Source organism: Lutjanus erythropterus, chromosome 2, assembly GCF_056507025.1.
Source record: "Lutjanus erythropterus isolate fLutEry1 chromosome 2, fLutEry1.hap2, whole genome shotgun sequence".
In the NCBI taxonomy this organism is placed as follows: Eukaryota; Metazoa; Chordata; class Actinopteri; order Lutjaniformes; family Lutjanidae; genus Lutjanus; species Lutjanus erythropterus.
In genome coordinates this window covers 46,395,526-46,415,428 of record NC_139318.1, presented here as the reverse complement: position 1 = coordinate 46,415,428, position 19,903 = coordinate 46,395,526, and the positions used below count along the sequence as shown (strand labels likewise).

Here is a 19,903-nt window from a genome sequence, read left to right as displayed (position 1 = left end):
TTTTTTAAGGGAACTGTTCCTTTAAAGGTTTAAAGGACACTTCAACATGTGGACAGGATTATCTATTCAGTTAAATGTCCTCAACAACAGACCAGAGGACAGTTTTATTTTGACCTGACATCAGAATGAATCTACATTTACAGAAGTTTAAAAATAAGATGCATAAATAAATCAGAATTAAAAATAAAAATATAAAAATAAAATCAGCACAGAACAGAGTGGAAGAAGTCGTCGTCCTCAACAACATTAATGAGCAATAAAAGCAAAAATATCTGTCCAATCTGTCTGATAAAATCAAAGTACCTGAACAGAACCGACCTCATCACCACACTGAATATTTACATGGATGTTGGACCATTCTGCTAAATCACTCATTATATTCAATCATGACGTCCTCATGTCTTTTTTTCTTTGATTTATTGTGTCCTGAATTTTTCCTTGGACACTATTTGCACATGTTTTGATTTATTAAACACTGAGTGCTGTGAGATAATGGTAATGACTCTATATTTTTATATATTTATTGTTAGTTAGCTCAGTATTTCAGGGGGCAGCTGTGCTGTTGTCTTACTGTCCATGATGTTGACAGGTGATCTCATTCTGAGGACAGTATATGAAGACACTTGGTTAAGTTGAGGGACAGATTGTTGTCGTGGTGACGGGACAGTTTCCATATGAAAGCAGGATGAGCTTCATGCATATTAATCACTGAAACAACCTTCATTTTCAGCATCACAACTGTCTGCCTCAACACAACCATAATCCAAACCTCAACCTGAAACTAAGTTTAACTTTAACCTTAAAACCAGGTTTAACACTTAAACTGACTGAAATAAGTGAAGAGCAGAAAAAATCCAGCAGAGTTTAAAACTCAGATTGACTTTTAAGAGATTTAACTACAACAGCTCACACATATTGAAGCAGCTTCGCAGCAGATGCAGAGCTTGTTAGGTTATGGATTAGCTCAACCTGTAGGACAGAAATCAAAGTCATATTTAGGAAAATTATGAAATGACTTCATCATAATCTGGTCGTAAATAACAGAATGATTAATGAGAAGATAAAACATCTGTCAAGACTCTAAACGTGAGAAACATAAAGAATGTGTTGTGTTTTCTGTTCATCATGAATATGTTGATAAAATAAATTATTCAAACTTACCTCTCCTACAGTATATATAGATTGCATATGGACTTTATGCAAACTAGGACAACAGGAAGAAGAACAAGAACAAAAAGAAGGAAGAAAACTGTAGTAACACCAGTCCATCCAATAGGTGGCCCTGAAACTGAGAAGATAAAGTTAGTGTCAGAGTGAGAATGTAAGTGCAGATGATAAACAGCAGATTGGAGCTCACAGTCCACACAAAAAACAACTAAAGGTGTTGATGTTCCTGCAGATTCAAACCCCACTGGGATGAATCTCAGCAGGAACAGTGATGTCAGCTTGGATCTTATGTCCAGTTTCCTCCTGCTTGTCTTCACAGCTCAGAGGTTGGTTTTGGTTTTGCTCACAGTAGTGAGGAGGGTGATGTTGTAGCATGGTCCTGTTTCTGAGACGTGCTGCTCATCAGTATGAAGACTGTTTGAATCACTGTCCTGCCACCTCCACTTCAGCCTGTTTACATGTGACTGTTGTTAAACTGCTGCTGTGTCTGACATCTGCAAATGTGTGTGACAATCTGTCTACAGCCGAGGTTCTCTACACACTGAGCCCAGGACACCATGGACTCTGGATTACGTCTTAGAAACACGTCTTTACTTTATCACAGTTTCAGGAATTTCTCAATCTGTCATCAATACAGTCCATCTGTCTGTCCATCCTTTCATCTTAACATGCAGCTCAGATAACTTTGATTCACTGAGCTGGAAAACTACAAATCTGATGGACTTTACATGAGTATTTACATTTAACCCTACTTTATACTTCTTCTGGTATTTTTGTTTTTACTTTTTACTCTCCTACATTTATCAGACATATATAGTAACTAATTACTTTGATATTACAACAAAACATGAGTAACTCTGATACTTCTGTACTTTTACTCAAGTGGACTTTTACTTGTACTTCTTTTTTACACATTTACATATCTAATGAATATTTAGAGATTCTTCTTCAACATTATATAATTATTCTTTTTTAACCATCAAGTGGAATCTTTATCTTATTTTGGAAACTGTTTAAGAGTTTGATCTTTTATTTTGTTGTGAAACAACAGTTTTGGTCATTATTTCTGAATTTGAATTCATCCTTCATCATAAAATTCAAATAAATTCTCTCATCAGTTTCTGTTGGTTTAACAGTCAGAATTACTACAATTATAAAAAGATAATTAATGTTGGAAACTTGAAGCTTCGACTGAATGAGAACTGAGACACAGAAGTTTTTAATCTGTTCATTTCAAAACTGCATTTAAAGTAAATGATGAAGTTGATAAAAGTAAAGAGTTTTCTACTGACTTTCCACATTGAGAACATGTGTTTGTTTGTGTGTCTCCTGTTTGTGTCTCAGTCTCACAGTCGGCCTGTGACAGTGTCTTTATGTTGTTTCTTATGTGATTCATGTGGAACTTTGCTGCTGCACTTTCTCATTGGGATTAATAAAGTTCTCTATCTAATCTATACAACTACAGATAATCAAACCTTCAGAGAGCCTCGCTGGATTTTGGTGGAACATGTGGAACAATAATTCTTCACTTTCACAACATTTTTTCTTTTCACTTGTGGAACAGAAATGTCTCTGATTCTAATGACTTCAGTCTCTAAATCGTCCTCGTCTTCATGTTTTCATTAAAGCTGTGATGATTCATTGATTATTTTTCAACTATTAAATTCATTGCCAACTGATTCAATAACTGATCAATTGATTTGAGTCATTTTTTGAGAGAAAAAGACAAAACTCTTGATGATTTGGTGGTACTATTAGTAGATCAGCAGATGAAGAGCGAAGTGGTCGAGGTGGAATGTAGGTGTGTAAGAGTTCTGTGAGGTAGACGGGTGACAGGTTATGAAGGGCTTTAAAGGTTAGCAGAAGGATTTTGAAGTTGATGCGTTGTGATACAGGGAGCCAGTGTAACTGAATAAGCAGAGGAGTGACATGTTCAGTGGATTTTGTGCAGGTAATGATCCGTGCTGCAGAGTTTTGGATGAGTTGAAGTCGGTGGATGAGTTTATTAGGGATACCAGTTAGGATTGCGTTGCAGTAGTCCATGCGTGAGGAGACCAGGACATTGACAAGGATCTCAGCAGAGTGCTGTGTTAAGGCAGGGCGTAGTCTGATGGGTATGGGGGCATCAGCTATGGAAAGTGAGTGGATGTTTATTTTTGAGAATGTGGATTTGGAACCAATGAGGAGCAGCTCAGTTTTCTTACTATTGAATTTCAAGTAGTTGTTTGTCATCCATGTCTGGAGGTCCTTGAAGCAGGCAATGAGTGTACTAGGGGGGAAAGTAGAGGTGGGGTTAGTGGCTACGTCGAGCTGTGTGTCATCAGCGTAGGAATGAAAATGAATACCATAATGCCGGAAGATATTGCCAAGAGGGAGGAGGTCGATGATGAACAGGAGGAGCCCCAATACTGAACCTTGTGGAACTCCGTGATGGACTGTGGTGCTTTCTGATTTATAGTTCTGAATATATACAAATTGGGATCTGTCAGAAAGGTAGGATGTAAACCATTTGAACACAGTGCCCTTAATTCCAATACTGGCAAGACGGTCCATGAGGAGTTGATGGGATATGGTATCAAAGGCAGCAGTGAGGTCTAGAAGGATGAGGAGAGAGAGCTGACCAGAATCGGCTGCCAGGAGGAGGTCGCTGGTGATCTTGACCAGGGCAGTTTCTGTGCTGTGTTTAGTGCAGAACCCTGATTGTAACTGTTCAAAGAGATTATTGTTTTCAAGGTAGCTTTGAAGTTGGAGTGCAACTACTTTCTCAATGATTTTGACACATATGATCAGTCTCATGCTGCCAGAACAGAAAACTGATCATATCATTTGTTGTTGTTGTTTGTCATTTAGTTTCTAGTTTGAGTTCAGTTTAATAAATAAAATAATTGAAGAAGATAAAGTTTTTCCATGTGTTGAACATTTCATGTATGTTCAGTCAGAGTGAGTTAAAATCTGTGATGATGTTTGATGATTCATGTTGTCATTATCACTCATCATAGTTTGACAAGTGAAGCTTTCACACTTGAACTCATTTGACACCAGTGTCATGTCTCATCATTTTCTCTGACCTCTTCTACTCACTCAGCAGCTCATATGTTGTGTTTTCTGTATCAAACTAGTTTTGTCAGTTGGTTCAATCAGCGACTCCACAGTTACACCTGGTAGTTAGTATGTGCTCATATTTCTGACAACAAGATCAACTGTGTGGAAGAATCAGTTTGTGCTGGAACTCATTTTCATTTGGTGATGCAGAAATCTTCACTTATTAACCACATATATACCAACATATAACAAGGTCAAATACAACAGAGGAGACTGTGATCAGGACTGACCTTCAGTCCATGTACGGCAGTGAAGAAGTGCTGACCACAGCTGGATATCAACATCTGCTTTTTATGTTACAATATGGAATAACTTGTGTCACGCTGCACAAAACTGATGAAATGATTCATGATGTTCATGTTCCTGAAAGCTGCGTTCAGACCAGGATCCAAAATTTACTTTTTGTCCACCGGCTAAATATTTAGTGAATATTCAGATTTTACCAGAAACTCAATAGATTAATGTTGTGTTTTTAACTGATGAGTGAAACAAATCTGTCAGTTACTTTAATATTTTATCTGCATTTGTTTGGTGGTTGGTGATAATTTTGGTTTCTTGATCAGATTGAACAGAAACATTAATGTGGTTTATTTAATCCTGTGATTTTGACAGTTGATTGATGAACCAGTGTCACATTTTTATCAATTTAATTTTATAATAAAAATACTAATAGGAAGAATCTCACCATAGATGAACACAAAGGTCACTGCAGAAACCTGATGGCAGATTTCTTTCTGTGTGACGACACACCGATAGTTGTCAGTCTTGGTCACAGTAGTTTGCAGGATGATGAAGTTGCCTCCTCTCTCTGTGACCTGTGTCTCCTCAGCAGGAAGGATGTTTCCTGAACTGTCCTGCCACTCGACTTTAGGTTTTGGAGAAACACGTTGAACTTCACACTGAAGCTTTGCTTTACATCTTGTTTGTTTGAGTGATGTGATGAGTGGTTTTAGAGATGCACCTGTGAACACAGAGAACAAACAGGAACATTTTACATGTTATATTGTGAAGTTTTCACATCTCTTGTATGTGTAAGTCTCAATCACATGTTGTAATGTGACTGAGGTTTGGACAAACATAGAAATATTTCTAAATATGGTGGTACAAACATTGTCTTTAAACTAAAGCAAGCCTTATTTTTGCTTGTTGTAATACAAAAATGTGTCATAAAATATGAAACACAGAGTCTTCAGTGGTGTGTAACTCCTTCAGTTAGAAGCTTGTGACAGATTTCATCAGAGTGTACTTTATTTTTACAACAAATTAAGTGATTATTATAAATCAATGAGGGTAAAACTGAGTGAAACAAACACAAACACACAACATATAAACACACATTTGTATAAAGTTGCTTTTAACTCATTCAACTCCTGATTCAGATGCTTTTATATTTATTTTATTTTGGTTGTTATTCATTTATTTTTCTGCCTGTTTTACTCACTTTACACATTTTCATTTGAAATACTTGCTTTTCTAACTGAAACTTTGTTTAAATATTATTTTATTACTTTGCTCTGTTTCATCTACAGCACTTTGAAAAACTGAAGATAAATAAAATTATTATTAATGAAATTCAACAGCGCTACAAACTACAGCCTCCAAAATGACCATAAACTTTTCTCTTAAATAGTTTTAACCAAAGTGAACATTATAACTTGATGACAGTAGGATTTATTACAGAGCTGTTGACAGGTGAACCTCATTAACTGGTAACTGAGTGGATGTAGTTTGTAATGTGGTTTTCTACACGACAAAGAATCATTAAAGATAAAATACACACTGATCAATATACTGCATTGATTTTAGTGCAGGTAACTCATGTTTTAGGTGGAACTGGAACTGAACAATATATCAAGATTATATTGACGCTGTGATTTGAGATTCGATATTGTTTTAGATTTTGGACCATTATATGATGATGTAACAGAAGTTTTGTCTTTTTCTGGTTTTAAAGGCTGAATTACAGTTAAGTGGTTTAGTTTTCTGAACTTAATAGGACGCTCTAGTTCTTCTATTATTTACCTTTATATCTTCATAATGGATGATTATTTATTAAAAACTGCATCATATTCTATACCAACTTCACGTTTGCACTGTTTAACAATTAGAGCTGTAGATCTGTATATATCGAGATAAATACTGTATGTCACAGAAAAGTCTATAAATATTGAGATGTTATTCATAAACCATATTGTCCATCCAGACGTGTCACACACTTGTTGAAAATACACATAAAATACAATTTCTAGTCACCGTTACATTTTAAAAACCTTCTTGTCTGTATCATTTAAATTCACAGAAAGTAAAAACATGTTTCTTTATTGTAAAAGTCTCTGGTTTGTAAGTGATGTGTAATCAGTCCAACACACAGAAGAATGATCCCAGTCAGTTCAGCACAGTGATTCAGACACATTTAATTATCTTCAGTTTGAATTAAGATTGAAGTTTTTCTGACTGACATCAGACCTGTGGAGCCAATTCACACACTCACAATGAGGGATTAGTGATTGTAACACTCAGTTCTATTAATGAATCTATGAGAGGCAGGAAGTGACACAACAACAATCAGGACTCACCTGGGATGTTTTCCTCCCATCGGTCTTTTATGAAACTACAAACTGAAAGGAAAAACAGAAACATAATAATGTCAGATATCAACAACTTGTCACACTGAGAAAAACTGGAACATGTGACTGTTTATTAGACTGATTTAAAAGACGTCTCAGATTTGACAAACTATCTGAAGTTGGCAGCACATTTACACATGAGACTGGTTTGTGTCGGTCCTGGATGGGTTACAGTCAAAGAGTCAGAAAACACATCTGTCAGAGCCTCCTTACTACCCTGCTGTGAGAGAGTCACCAATCCACTGATCCTGAACGATACAACTGCCTCCAGAAGACGATCAATCATGATCAATATCTGTAACACAGATCCATTAGAGGCCTGTCTCAAGAAGTAAGTTCAGATAATCAGGACATCTTTGAGTTATCTGGCTTTACTACGACTAACACTGTTGTTGTGGAGACTCACAAAGCTGATCATCAACTTCTCTTGTTAACTCAGAACTTTCTAAACCAGCTGGAAGTTCTCACATATGAAACCAGATTTATAACAACTCACATGCAGGACTCAGAATAGACATGATGGGATTTATACTTATTCATTTCATGATAGAGAGTCAGATGAGGAAATTTATATCACTCTCTTATCTGTACGTTAAATATAAAACTAGACTCAGTTAGCTTAGCTTAGCACAACAACTGGAAACAGGGAAACAAGTCTGTGTCTGCTGAACAAAAAAAATCCACCTGTCAGCTTCTGCAAGACTCATTAATAAACATATCTCATTTGTTTAATCTGTTAAACTGCCTGGTAAACACTCAGTGCCAAGAAACAGTCTGAGACAGAAGTTTTCAAAGTGGGAGGTGGGCCTCCCCAGGGGGTCCAAACAGATCCAGCAGAGGTTCAATGAATGAAAGTGAATTACTTTGATATTACATTATTTATCAAAAGGAGATCACATAGAGTCTCCTAGATGTGTGTGACTTGTTTAAAGAGACAGTTCAGAGAAACAGTATTGGTGAATTTTTACTGCACTGTTCATCTCAGATGCGTTCAGGTCCAGAGAAGTCTGCAGTGTTTCTGGATGTTGTTGATATGTGTCTTTCTCTTTTCATGGTAGAGTCTTAACTTTCATTTGTAGATGCAGAGACAAACTGTGTTTACTGACAACGGTTTTCCAAAGTGTTCCTGAGTCCATGTAGTGTCCTTTATACAATGATGAGGGTTTTTAATACAGTTTTTAATGCAGTGCTGCCTGAGGGGTCAAAGGTCACAGACACTCAGTGTTGGTTTTCAACTATATAGAAATAGAATAGAATAGAATAGAATAGAACAGAATAGAAAAATATTTAACTTTCATCATCAGAGTTCAGTTTTTGTGTGGACTTAACAAACCATATATATATTAACATAATCAGTGATGATAATAATAATAATGATGATAATAATAATAATGATAATAATAATAATAATAATAATAATAATAATAATAATAAGTGTGTTGAAGCTATTTTTGCTGTGGTATCAAAAGAGATATTGATTATTGTTTTTTGTATACTGCTAATGTATTGAAGTTTTTAAATTCTGGCATCTTGACTACAATCATTTTCATTATTGATTTGTTGTTTTGGTCCATAAATGATCCATCAGTTTATCTGTTTGTTTGTTTGACAGTTGAAACAGATAAACGCTGTCAGACAGGAAAAATCAATTCAACAGATTTAATGTTTATGTGTCTTCTAGCTGAAGCTCATCTGCAGCCCTCGTCCTCGGGGCAGGGCCTCGTCCAGATGTGTTGTTCTGATTATTGGATGAGAATTTAACTTGAGTCCATCTGGGACACTTGAACCAGTCTGTCTGTGAAATGAACAGGTGACTTTATAACTGTTTCATGGAAGAACTCACCAACAACAAGTTCAATGTTGAATCTTTGTCTGTTAAAATCATCAGGTGAAAAATCACAGGTGTAGTTTCCACTGTCAGACTCCTTTGTATCCCTGATCCTTATGGAGGCGTCACCGAACTGCAGTTTATCAGGAAAATGAGATACTCGTCCTTTGAACTGCTCGTCTTGATCTGGAAGGCCGTTATTGGAATGAAGCCTGTTCTTATACAAGAACACCTTCTGACCAACTTTCTTCCACTCAAAGGCGTCTCGTTCTATGTTCTGCTCAGGTTTGATGAAACAGGGTAAAACAGCTTCACTTCCTTCTTTCACTCTGACGACAGCTGAACCTGAAAGACAAAATCAATCAGTGTGTTCACATGCAGAGTCATCAGGTTAGAAAGAAAGTCAGTTAACACATTTACAGACCACCACAATAACTCAAACACCAGTTTATGAGCAGTTTAGTCAGTAGTCAGATTTCTGAATGAAAACAGATATAAAGTTATTTAATGTGGACCAACATTACTTTGATCTGATTTCAACAAAGTCAGTGAAAAATAGAAACATGTGGATTGTTTAATAATAATAATAGTTGGACTCCAGGAAGACGATCTGACATCATGGTGTTAGTTAATATGGATCCTTAGAAACTAATAAATTAATTTTATTCTTCTGGACGTGTTTGAAAATCGTACTGTTCTCTGTGATGAACATGAACCGACAATCCAAGACCATCATATGTTTTCCTCCATAAACGTTTCTCATGATAATGAGATGATGTTATAGTGTAATATGGAGCTGATCAGTCGTTCACTGTTTGGAAGCTGGAGCCAACGTCAAACATTAAAGGGACAGTTCACCCCAAAATCAAAAATACATATTTTTCCTCTGGCCTGTAGTTCTACAAATCAATCTTTAATAGAATCTATCAGAACTACTTACTTTCTAATAGAAAGAAAATAGTTTCCACAACAAACTGCTCACAACTACGGATGTGTGTGATTAGTCGACTACATGATTAAACGTCGCCACCCTCGCCAGTCGAACACCAAAATTATTTATCAATATTTTATTCATGCACAACGCCAGTTACCTGTTGCCTCTAAGATGTTATGCAGCCACCCACCACTAGTTGGGGCTGCGGCCCCATCAGATGTTAGCCTCTCTCACCGTACGCTGTAAGCATGTCTGCCCCGATGGTCCAGACGACCCCGGATGTTTTTATCAGAGAAGTCAGACAGATGACAGCTCATAAAACCAGTTCAGTTTGACAGCGTTTTGATATAGAAAATAGAAATAACACTTAATGTAGAGTGAGACAGAATAAACTGGTATATAATCACTCGACCAGAGCAACATGTGACCACATTCAGCACAGACACGGACATTAACCTGCAAGGAGAGCAGCTGCTGCTGCTAGCACTGCTAACATTACTGAGACAACACTGAGATTTACTGTTAATGTTGAGTTTGACAGTTAAACTTTTCTTCTCTGTTGGACACAGAGTGATAAAATAACCTGTTGACGTCTTGAAATCTAATATTAGAGTTAGTCACTTTGTTAGTATTTAAGCACTTTTTTAAAGTAAATGATGAAGTTGATAAAAGTAAAGAGTTTTCTACTGACTTTCCACATTGAGAACATGTGTTTGTTTGTGTGTCTCCTGTTTGTGTCTCAGTCTCACAGTCGGCCTGTGACAGTGTCTTTATGTTGTTTCTTATGTGATTCATGTGGAACTTTGCTGCTGCACTTTCTCATTGGGATTAATAAAGTTCTCTATCTAATCTATACAACTACAGATAATCAAACCTTCAGAGAGCCTCGCTGGATTTTGGTGGAACATGTGGAACAATAATTCTTCACTTTCACAACATTTTTTCTTTTCACTTGTGGAACAGAAATGTCTCTGATTCTAATGACTTCAGTCTCTAAATCGTCCTCGTCTTCATGTTTTCATTAAAGCTGTGATGATTAATTGATTAGTTGTCAATTATTAAATTGCCAACTGATTCAATAACTGATCAATTGATTTGAGTCATTTTTTGAGAGAAACAGAAAAAACTCTTGATGATTTCAGCTTCTTAAATGTAAATATTTTCTGTTTTCTTTCCTCTCTGACAGTAAACTGAATATTTTTGGGTTCTGGACAAAAGACATTTCAGGACGTCGTCTTGGACGATCAGAAAATGAATACTCATTAACAATTAAAATTATTTAAATATAAAAATATGATGAGGAAGAATCTCACACATCAGTTATGAAGGACAATTACAGGATTATAAATTTAATATTTTAATGTTTCTGTTAATTTTCTTCTCCGCCTGTAAATGAGGAAAGTATGTTTTAGAGGAAGAGAAACATGAGGAACAGAAAGAAACAGAAAATAACTTGTAGGATAAGTAGACAATAATTTCTATTAAACTAAAATAATATAAAAACTTGTTCCCAAATATGAAATATAAGGTCTTTAAAAGCATGTGCAGTCATTGTGTTATCAGGTTTTAACTGAGTCTCAGTGATAAACACATAATAATAATAATAATAATAATAATAATAATAATAATAATAATAATAATAATAATAATACATTTTATTTAGTGGCGCCTTTCATGACACTCAAGGTCACTGTGTTGAGGTTAACAGATGGTATTATTAGTAGATCAGCAGATGAAGAGCGAAGTGGTCGAGGTGGAATGTAGGTGTGTAAGAGTTCTGTGAGGTAGACGGGTGACAGGTTATGAAGGGCTTTAAAGGTTAGCAGAAGGATTTTGAAGTTGATGCGTTGTGATACAGGGAGCCAGTGTAACTGAATAAGCAGAGGAGTGACATGTTCAGTGGATTTTGTGCAGGTAATGATCTGTGCTGCAGAGTTTTGGATGAGTTGAAGTCGGTGGATGAGTTTATTAGGGATACCAGTTAGGATTGCGTTGCAGTAGTCCATGCGTGAGGAGACCAGGACATTGACAAGGATCTCAGCAGAGTGCTGTGTTAAGGCAGGGCGTAGTCTGATGGGTATGGGGGCATCAGCTATGGAAAGTGAGTGGATGTTTATTTTTGAGAATGTGGATTTGGAACCAATGAGGAGCAGCTCAGTTTTCTTACTATTGAATTTTAAGTAGTTGTTTGTCATCCATGTCTGGAGGTCCTTGAAGCAGGCAATGAGTGTACTAGGGGGGAAAGTAAAGGTGGGGTTAGTGGCTACGTCGAGCTGTGTGTCATCAGCGTAGGAATGAAAATGAATACCATAATGCCGGAAGATATTGCCAAGAGGGAGGAGGTCGATGATGAACAGGAGGAGCCCCAATACTGAACCTTGTGGAACTCCGTGATGGACTGTGGTGCTTTCTGATTTATAGTTCTGAATATATACAAATTGTGATCTGTCAGAAAGGTAGGATGTAAACCATTTGAACACAGTGCCCTTAATTCCAATACTGGTAAGACGGTCCATGAGGAGTTGATGGGATATGGTATCAAAGGCAGCAGTGAGGTCTAGAAGGATGAGGAGAGAGAGCTGACCAGAATCAGCTGCCAAGAGGAGGTCGCTGGTGATCTTGACCAGGGCAGTTTCTGTGCTGTGTTTAGTGCAGAACCCTGATTGTAACTGTTCAAAGAGATTATTGTTTTCAAGGTAGCTTTGAAGTTGGAGTGCAACTACTTTCTCAATGATTTTGACACATATGATCAGTCTCATGCTGCCAGAACAGAAAACTGATCATATCATTTGTTGTTGTTGTTTGTCATTTAGTTTCTAGTTTGAGTTCAGTTGAATAAATAAAATAATTGAAGAAGATAAAGTTTTTCCATGTGTTGAACATTTCATGTATGTTCAGTCAGAGTGTGTTAAAATCTGTGATGATGTTTGATGATTCATGTTGTCATTATCACTCATCATAGTTTGACAAGTGAAGCTTTCACACTTGAACTCATTTGACACCAGTGTCATGTCTCATCATTTTCTCTGACCTCTTCTACTCACTCAGCAGCTCATATGTTGTGTTTTCTGTATCAAACTAGTTTTGTCAGTTGGTTCAATCAGCGACTCCACAGTTACACCTGGTAGTTAGTATGTGCTCATATTTCTAACAACAAGATCAACTGTGTGGAAGAATCAGTTTGTGCTGGAACTCATTTTCATTTGGTGATGCAGAAATCTTCACTTATTAACCACATATATACCAACATATAACAAGGTCAAATACAACAGAGGAGACTGTGATCAGGACTGACCTTCAGTCCATGTACGGCAGTGAAGAAGTGCTGACCACAGCTGGATATCAACATCTGCTTTTTATGTTACAATATGGAATAACTTGTGTCACGCTGCACAAAACTGATGAAATGATTCATGATGTTCATGTTCCTGAAAGCTGCGTTCAGACCAGGATCCAAAATTTACTTTTTGTCCACCGGCTAAATATTTAGTGAATATTCAGATTTTACCAGAAACTCAATAGATTAATGTTGTGTTTTTAACTGATGAGTGAAACAAATCTGTCAGTTACTTTAATATTTTATCTGCATTTGTTTGGTGGTTGGTGATAATTTTGGTCTCTTGATCAGATTGAACAGAAACATTAATGTGGTTTATTTAATCCTGTGAATTTGACTGTTGATGATGAACCAGTGTCACATTTTTATAAATTTAATTTTATAATAAAAATACTAATAGGAAGAATCTCACCAGGGATGAACACAAAGGTCACTGCAGAAATCTGATGGCAGATTTCCTCCTGTGTGACGACACAGCTATATCGGTCAGTCTCAGTCACAGTAGTTTGGAGGATGATGTCATAGCTGCCTCCTCTCTCTGTGACCTGTGGTTCTTTAGCAGGAAGGATGTTTCCAGAACTGTCCTGCCACTCGACTTTAGGTTTTGGAGAAACACGTTGAACTTCACACTGAAGCTTTGCTTCGTCCCTCGTGTGATCAAGTGATGTGATGTGTGGTTTTAGAGATGCACCTGTGAACACAGAGAACAAACAGGAACATTTTACATGTTATATTGTGAAGTTTTCACATCTCTTGTATGTGTAAGTCTCAATCACATGTTGTAATGTGACTGAGGTTTGGACAAACATAGAAATATTTCTAAATATGGTGGTACAAACATTGTCTTTAAAATAAATCAAGCCTTATTTTTGCTTGTTGTAATACAAAAATGTGTCATAAAATATGAAACACAGAGTCTTCAGTGGTGTGTAACTCCTTCAGTTAGAAGCTTGTGACAGATTTCATCAGTGTACTTTATTTTTACAACAAATTAAGAGATTGTTATAAATCAATGAGGGTAAAACTGAGTGAAACAAACACAAACACACAACAACACAACATATAAACACACATTTGTATAAAGTTGCTTTTAACTCATTCAACTCCTGATTCAGATGCTTTTATATTTATTTTATTTTGGTTGTTATTCATTTATTCGTCTGCCTGTTTTACTCACTTTATGTACTTTTATTTGAAATACTTGCTTTTCTAACTGAAACTTTGTTTAAATATTATTTTATTACTTTGCTCTGTTTCATCTACAGCACTTTGTAACTCAGTTTTGAAAAGCTGAAGATAAATAAAATTATTATTAATGAAATTCAGCAGCAGCTCAAACTACAGCCTCCAAAATGACCATAAACTTCTCTCTTAAATAGTTTTAACCAAAGTGAACATTATAACTTGATGACAGTAGGATTTATTACAGAGCTGTTGACAGGTGAACCTCATTAACTGGTAACTGAGTGGATGTAGTTTGTAATGTGGTTTTCTACACGTCAAAGAATCATTAAAGATAAAATACACACTGATCAATATACTGCATTGATTTTAGTGCAGGTAACTCATGTTTTAGGTGGAACTGGAACTGAACAATATATCAAGATTATATTGATGTTGTGATTTGAGATTCGATATTGTTTTAGATTTTGGATCATTATATGATGATGTAACAGAAGTTTTGTCTTTTCCTGGTTTTAAAGGCTGAATTACAGTTAAGTGGTTTAGTTTTCTGAACTTAATATGATGCTCTAGTTCTTCTATTATTTACCTTTATATCTTCATAATGGATGACTATTTATTAAAAACTGCATCATATTCTATACCAACTTCACGTTTTCACTGTTTAACAATTAGAGCTGTAGATCTGTATATATCGAGATAAATACTGTATGTCACAGAAAAGTCTATAAATATTGAGATGTTATTCATAAACCATATTACTCATCCAGACGTGTCACACACTTGTTGAAAATGCACATAAAATATAATTTCTAGTCACCGTTGTTACATTTTAAAAACCTTCTTGTCTGTATCATTTAAATTTACAGAAAGTAAAAACATGTTTCTTTATTGTAAAAGTCTCTGGTTTGTAAGTGATGTGTAATCAGTCCAACACACAGAAGAATGATCCCAGTCAGTTCAGCACAGTGATTCAGACACATTTAATTATCTTCAGTTTGAATTAAGATTGAAGTTTTTCTGACTGACATCAGACCTGTGGAGCCAATTCACACACTCACAATGAGGGATTAGTGATTGTAACACTCAGTTCTATTAATGAATCTATGAGAGGCAGGAAGTGACACAACAACAATCAGGACTCACCTCCGATGTTTTCCTCTGATCTGTCTCTTATGATACTACAATCTGAAAGGAAAAACAGAAACATAATAATGTCAGAGTTCTTGTTTGATATCAAGTTAACATGCAGGTGATACTGAGAAAAAACTGAAACATGTGACTGTTTATTAGACTGATTTAAAAGACGTCTCAGATTTGACAAACTATCTGAAGTTGGCAGCACATTTACACATGAGACTGGTTTGTGTCGGTCCTGGATGGGTTACAGTCAAAGAGTCAGAAAACACATCTGTCAGAGCCTCCTTACTACCCTGCTGTGAGAGAGTCACCAATCCACTGATCCTGAACGATACAACTGCCTCCAGAAGACGATCAATCATGATCAATATCTGTAACACAGATCCATTAGAGGCCTGTCTCAAGAAGTAAGTTCAGATAATCAGGACATCTTTGAGTTATCTGGCTTTACTACGACTAACACTGTTGTTGTGGAGACTCACAAAGCTGATCATCAACTTCTCTTGTTAACTCAGAACTTTCTAAACCAGCTGGAAGTTCTCACATATGAAACCACATTTATAACAACTCACATGCAGGACTCAGAATAGACATGATGGGATTTATACTTATTCATTTCATGATAGAGAGTCAGATGAGGAAATTTATATCACTCTCTTATTTGTACGTTAAATATAAAACTAGACTCAGTTAGCTTAGCTTAGCACAACAACTGGAAACAGGGAAACAAGTCTGTGTCTGCTGAACAAAAAAAAAAATCCACCTGTCAGCTTCTGCAAGACTCATTAATTAACATGTTATATCTGTTTAACCTGTTAAACTGCCTGGTAAACACTCAGTGCCAAGAAACAGTCTGAGACAGAAGTTTTCAAAGTGGGAGGTGGGCCTCCCCAGGGGGTCCAAACAGATCCAGCAGAGGTTCAATGAATGAAAGTGAAATTACTTTGATATTACATTATTTATAAAAAGGAGATCACATAGAGTCTCCTAGACGTGTGTGACTTGTTTAAAGAGACAGTTCAGAGAAACAGTATTGGTGAATTTTTACTGCACTGTTCATCTCAGATGCGTTCAGGTCCAGAGAAGTCTGCAGTGTTTCTGGATGTTGTTGATATGTGTCTTTCTCTTTTCATGGTAGAGTCTTAACTTTCATTTGTAGATGCAGAGACAAACTGTGTTTACTGACAACGGTTTTCCAAAGTGTTCCTGAGTCCATGTAGTGTCCTTTATACAATGATGAGGGTTTTTAATGCAGTTTTTAATGCAGTGCTGCCTGAGGGGTCAAAGGTCACAGACACTCAGTGTTGGTTTTCAACTATATAGAAATAGAATAGAATAGAATAGAATAGAAAAATATTTAACTTTCATCATCAGAGTTCAGTTTTTGTGTGGACTTAACAAACCATATATATATTAACATAATCAGTGATGATAATAATAATAATAATAATAATAATAATAATAATAATAATAATAATAATAATAATAATAATAAGTGTGTTGAAGCTATTTTTGCTGTGGTATCAAAAGAGATATTGATTATTGTTTTTTGTATACTGCTAATGTATTGAAGTTTTTAAATTCTGGCATCTTGACTACAATCATTTTCAATATTGATTTGTTGTTTTGGTCCATAAATGATCCATCAGTTTATCTGTTTGTTTGTTTAACAGTTGAAACAGATAAACGCTGTCAGACAGGAAAAATAAATTCAACAGATTTAATGTTTATGTGTCTTCTAGCTGAAGCTCATCTGCAGCCCTCGTCCTCGGGGCAGGGCCTCGTCCAGATGTGTTGTTCTGATTATTTGATGGGAATTTAACTTGAGTCCATCTGGGACACTTTAACCAGTCTGTCTGTGAAATGAACAGGTGACTTTATAACTGATTAATGGAAGAACTCACCAACAACAAGTTTAATGTAGAAGATTTGTCTGTTTAACTCATCAGGTGAAAAATCACATCTGTAGGTTGCACTGTCAGACAGCTTCGTATCTCTGATCCTTATGGAGGCGTCACCGAACTGCAGTTGATCAGGAAAATGAGATACTCGTCCTTTGAACTGCTCGTCTTGATCTGGAAGGCCGTTATTGGAATGATTCCCGTTCTTATACAAGAACACCTTCTGACGATTTTTCTCCCACACAAAGGCGTCTCGTTCTATGTTCTGCTCAGGTCTGATGAAACAGGGTAAAACAGCTTCACTCCCTTCTGTCACTGTGACGTCAGCTGAACCTGAAAGACAAAAACAATCAGTGTGTTCACATGCAGAGTCATCAGGTTAGAAAGAAAGTCAGTAAACACATTTACAGACCACCACAATAACTCAAACACCAGTTTATGAGCAGTTTAGTCAGTAGTCAGATTTCTGATTGAAAACAGATATAAAGTTATTTAATGTCGACCAACATTACTTTGATCTGATTTCAACAAAGTCAGTGAAAAATAGAAACATGTGGATTGTTTAATAATAATAATAGTTGGACTCCAGGAAGACGAGCTGACATCATGGTGTTAGTTAATATGGATCCTTAGAAACTAATAAATTAATTTTATTCTTCTGGACGTGTTTGAAAATCGTACTGTTCTCTGTGATGAACATGAACCGACAATCCAAGACCATCATATGTTTTCCTCCATAAACGTTTCTCATGATAATTAGACGATGTTATGGTGTAATATGGAGCTGATCAGTCGTTCACTGTTTGGAAGCTGGAGCCAACGTCAAACATTAAAGGGACAGTTCACCCCAAAATCAAAAATACATATTTTTCCTCTGGCCTGTAGTTCTACAAATCCATCTTTAATAGAATCTATCAGAACTACTTACTTTCTAATAGAAAGAAAATAGTTTCCACAACAAACTGCTCACAACTACGGATGTGTGTGATTAGTCGACTACATGATTAAACGTCGCCACCCTCGCCAGTCGACACCAAAATTATTTATCAATATTTTATTCATGCACAACGCCAGTTACCTGTTGCCTCTAAGATGTTATGCAGCCACCCACCACTAGTCGGGGCTGCGGCCCCATCAGATGTTAGCCTCTCTCACCGTACACTGTAAGCATGTCTGCCCCGATGGTCCAGACGACCCCGGATGTTTTTATCAGAGAAGTCAGACAGATGACAGCTCATAAAACCAGTTCAGTTTGACAGCGTTTTGATATAGAAAACAGAAATAACACTTAATGTAGAGTGAGACAGAATAAACTGGTATATAATCACTCGACCAGAGCAACATGTGACCACATTCAGCACAGACACGGACATTAACCTGCAAGGAGAGCAGCTGCTGCTGCTAGCATTGCTAACATTACTGAGACAACACTGAGATTTACTGTTAATGTTGAGTTTGACAGTTAAACTTTTCTTCTCTGTTGGACACAGAGTGATAAAATAACCCGTTGACGTCTTGAAATCTAATATTAGAGTTAGTCACTTTGTTAGTATTTAAGCACTTTTTTTAATATTGTGGCGCCGATCTTTTCTCCCGGTGGGCGTGGTTTTCAGAGTGTGACGTAATGAGCTCTCGATGGCGACTGCAGCAGTTGAGGAAAAGTCAAACAGGTGTTGAACAACCAAACACAGCCAGTATTTCTCTTACCAGTAAAATATGACTTGACTGTGGACAAATATCTTCAAACTAATCAATATCGTTTGTCCTTCAACTGACAACTGAACAAAATATTAAAATAATTCAACAGTTTTGTGTTTTGTGTTGATGTTGTCACCGCATTTTAGCTCTTTAAGAGACGTTCAAATATCAAATATCAACCGCAGTTTTCAACTAAAAATCAACGTTGAAACGCTGTTTGTAATGTCTTTTTTTTTATCTAAACCTTTAAAGTTTGTGTTTTCTTGGGTGTAAACTTCACTGACTTCCTGTTTCCACCCATGTTAATCAGATAATGCGCACTTTCAGTTTAGGTCAAATTCACATTATGATAAATACCAAATGAACCAGGAGGACTCTGTATGTGGAGGATCAGCTGCTGTTATAGAATAATCTGTATTAATATGTTTATTTTTAAAATTAAGATAATTTGATAACTTCCCTATTATGAATATGAGAGACGTTTTCTATTTATCACTGACAGATTAACGCTACGTAACTGTAAAGTGAACATTTGTTACCGTTTGCTTGTCCGAGTCCAGTCAGCAGACACAAACACAGGAACAGATTCTCAAAAAACGTTAATTTAAGTCTTATTTCTGTCATGTTATCATGAACTTCAGTCCGACTAACGTCTGTGGCTGTCAGTTGGCTGTAACGCTGCTCCAGGGTTGCCAGGTCTGTGTGAGTACGCGCTTATCTTGTGTCAGTTTGGTAGGATTTGGGTATGAATAAAATCATTTCATTAAAAACGTATTTCTATTTATAGTCTCTATTGATTAAATATGCATGCAAAGTAGGTCCACCCAACAAGTAGACGAGATTTTCATACAGCTACAACATTTTAAAAATAGGAATATTCTGCGGGAAAATCATAGACCTGGCAACCCCGCGCTGCTCCCTGCACACTTTGTTTCTGAGAAATCACGTGACTGATGAGGTCTGAAGCTTCAGGAAGTTCTGTCTGTG

The 19,903-nt window shown here is 36.4% G+C and overlaps 1 protein-coding gene and 1 long non-coding RNA gene across 2 annotated transcripts in view; both read right to left on the bottom strand.

Annotated features, from left to right (window-relative positions):
- The window catches only part of LOC146332320 (uncharacterized), a 122,994-nt gene that overhangs the window by 50,376 nt on the left and 52,715 nt on the right, over positions 1-19,903 (bottom strand). The gene's annotated exons all lie outside the window — the stretch shown is intronic.
- On the bottom strand, positions 965-19,616 carry LOC146332325 (butyrophilin-like protein 2). The gene is made up of 10 exons (XM_084742605.1): positions 19,456-19,616; positions 17,222-17,551; positions 15,324-15,365; positions 13,408-13,686; positions 11,637-11,750; positions 8,740-9,069; positions 6,846-6,887; positions 4,955-5,230; positions 3,183-3,296; positions 965-969 (listed from the first exon to the last, which is right to left on the bottom strand). Exons 1-10 carry the CDS (start codon positions 19,538-19,540, stop codon positions 965-967), a joined length of 1,617 nt encoding a protein of 538 aa, XP_084598731.1. The 5' UTR covers positions 19,541-19,616.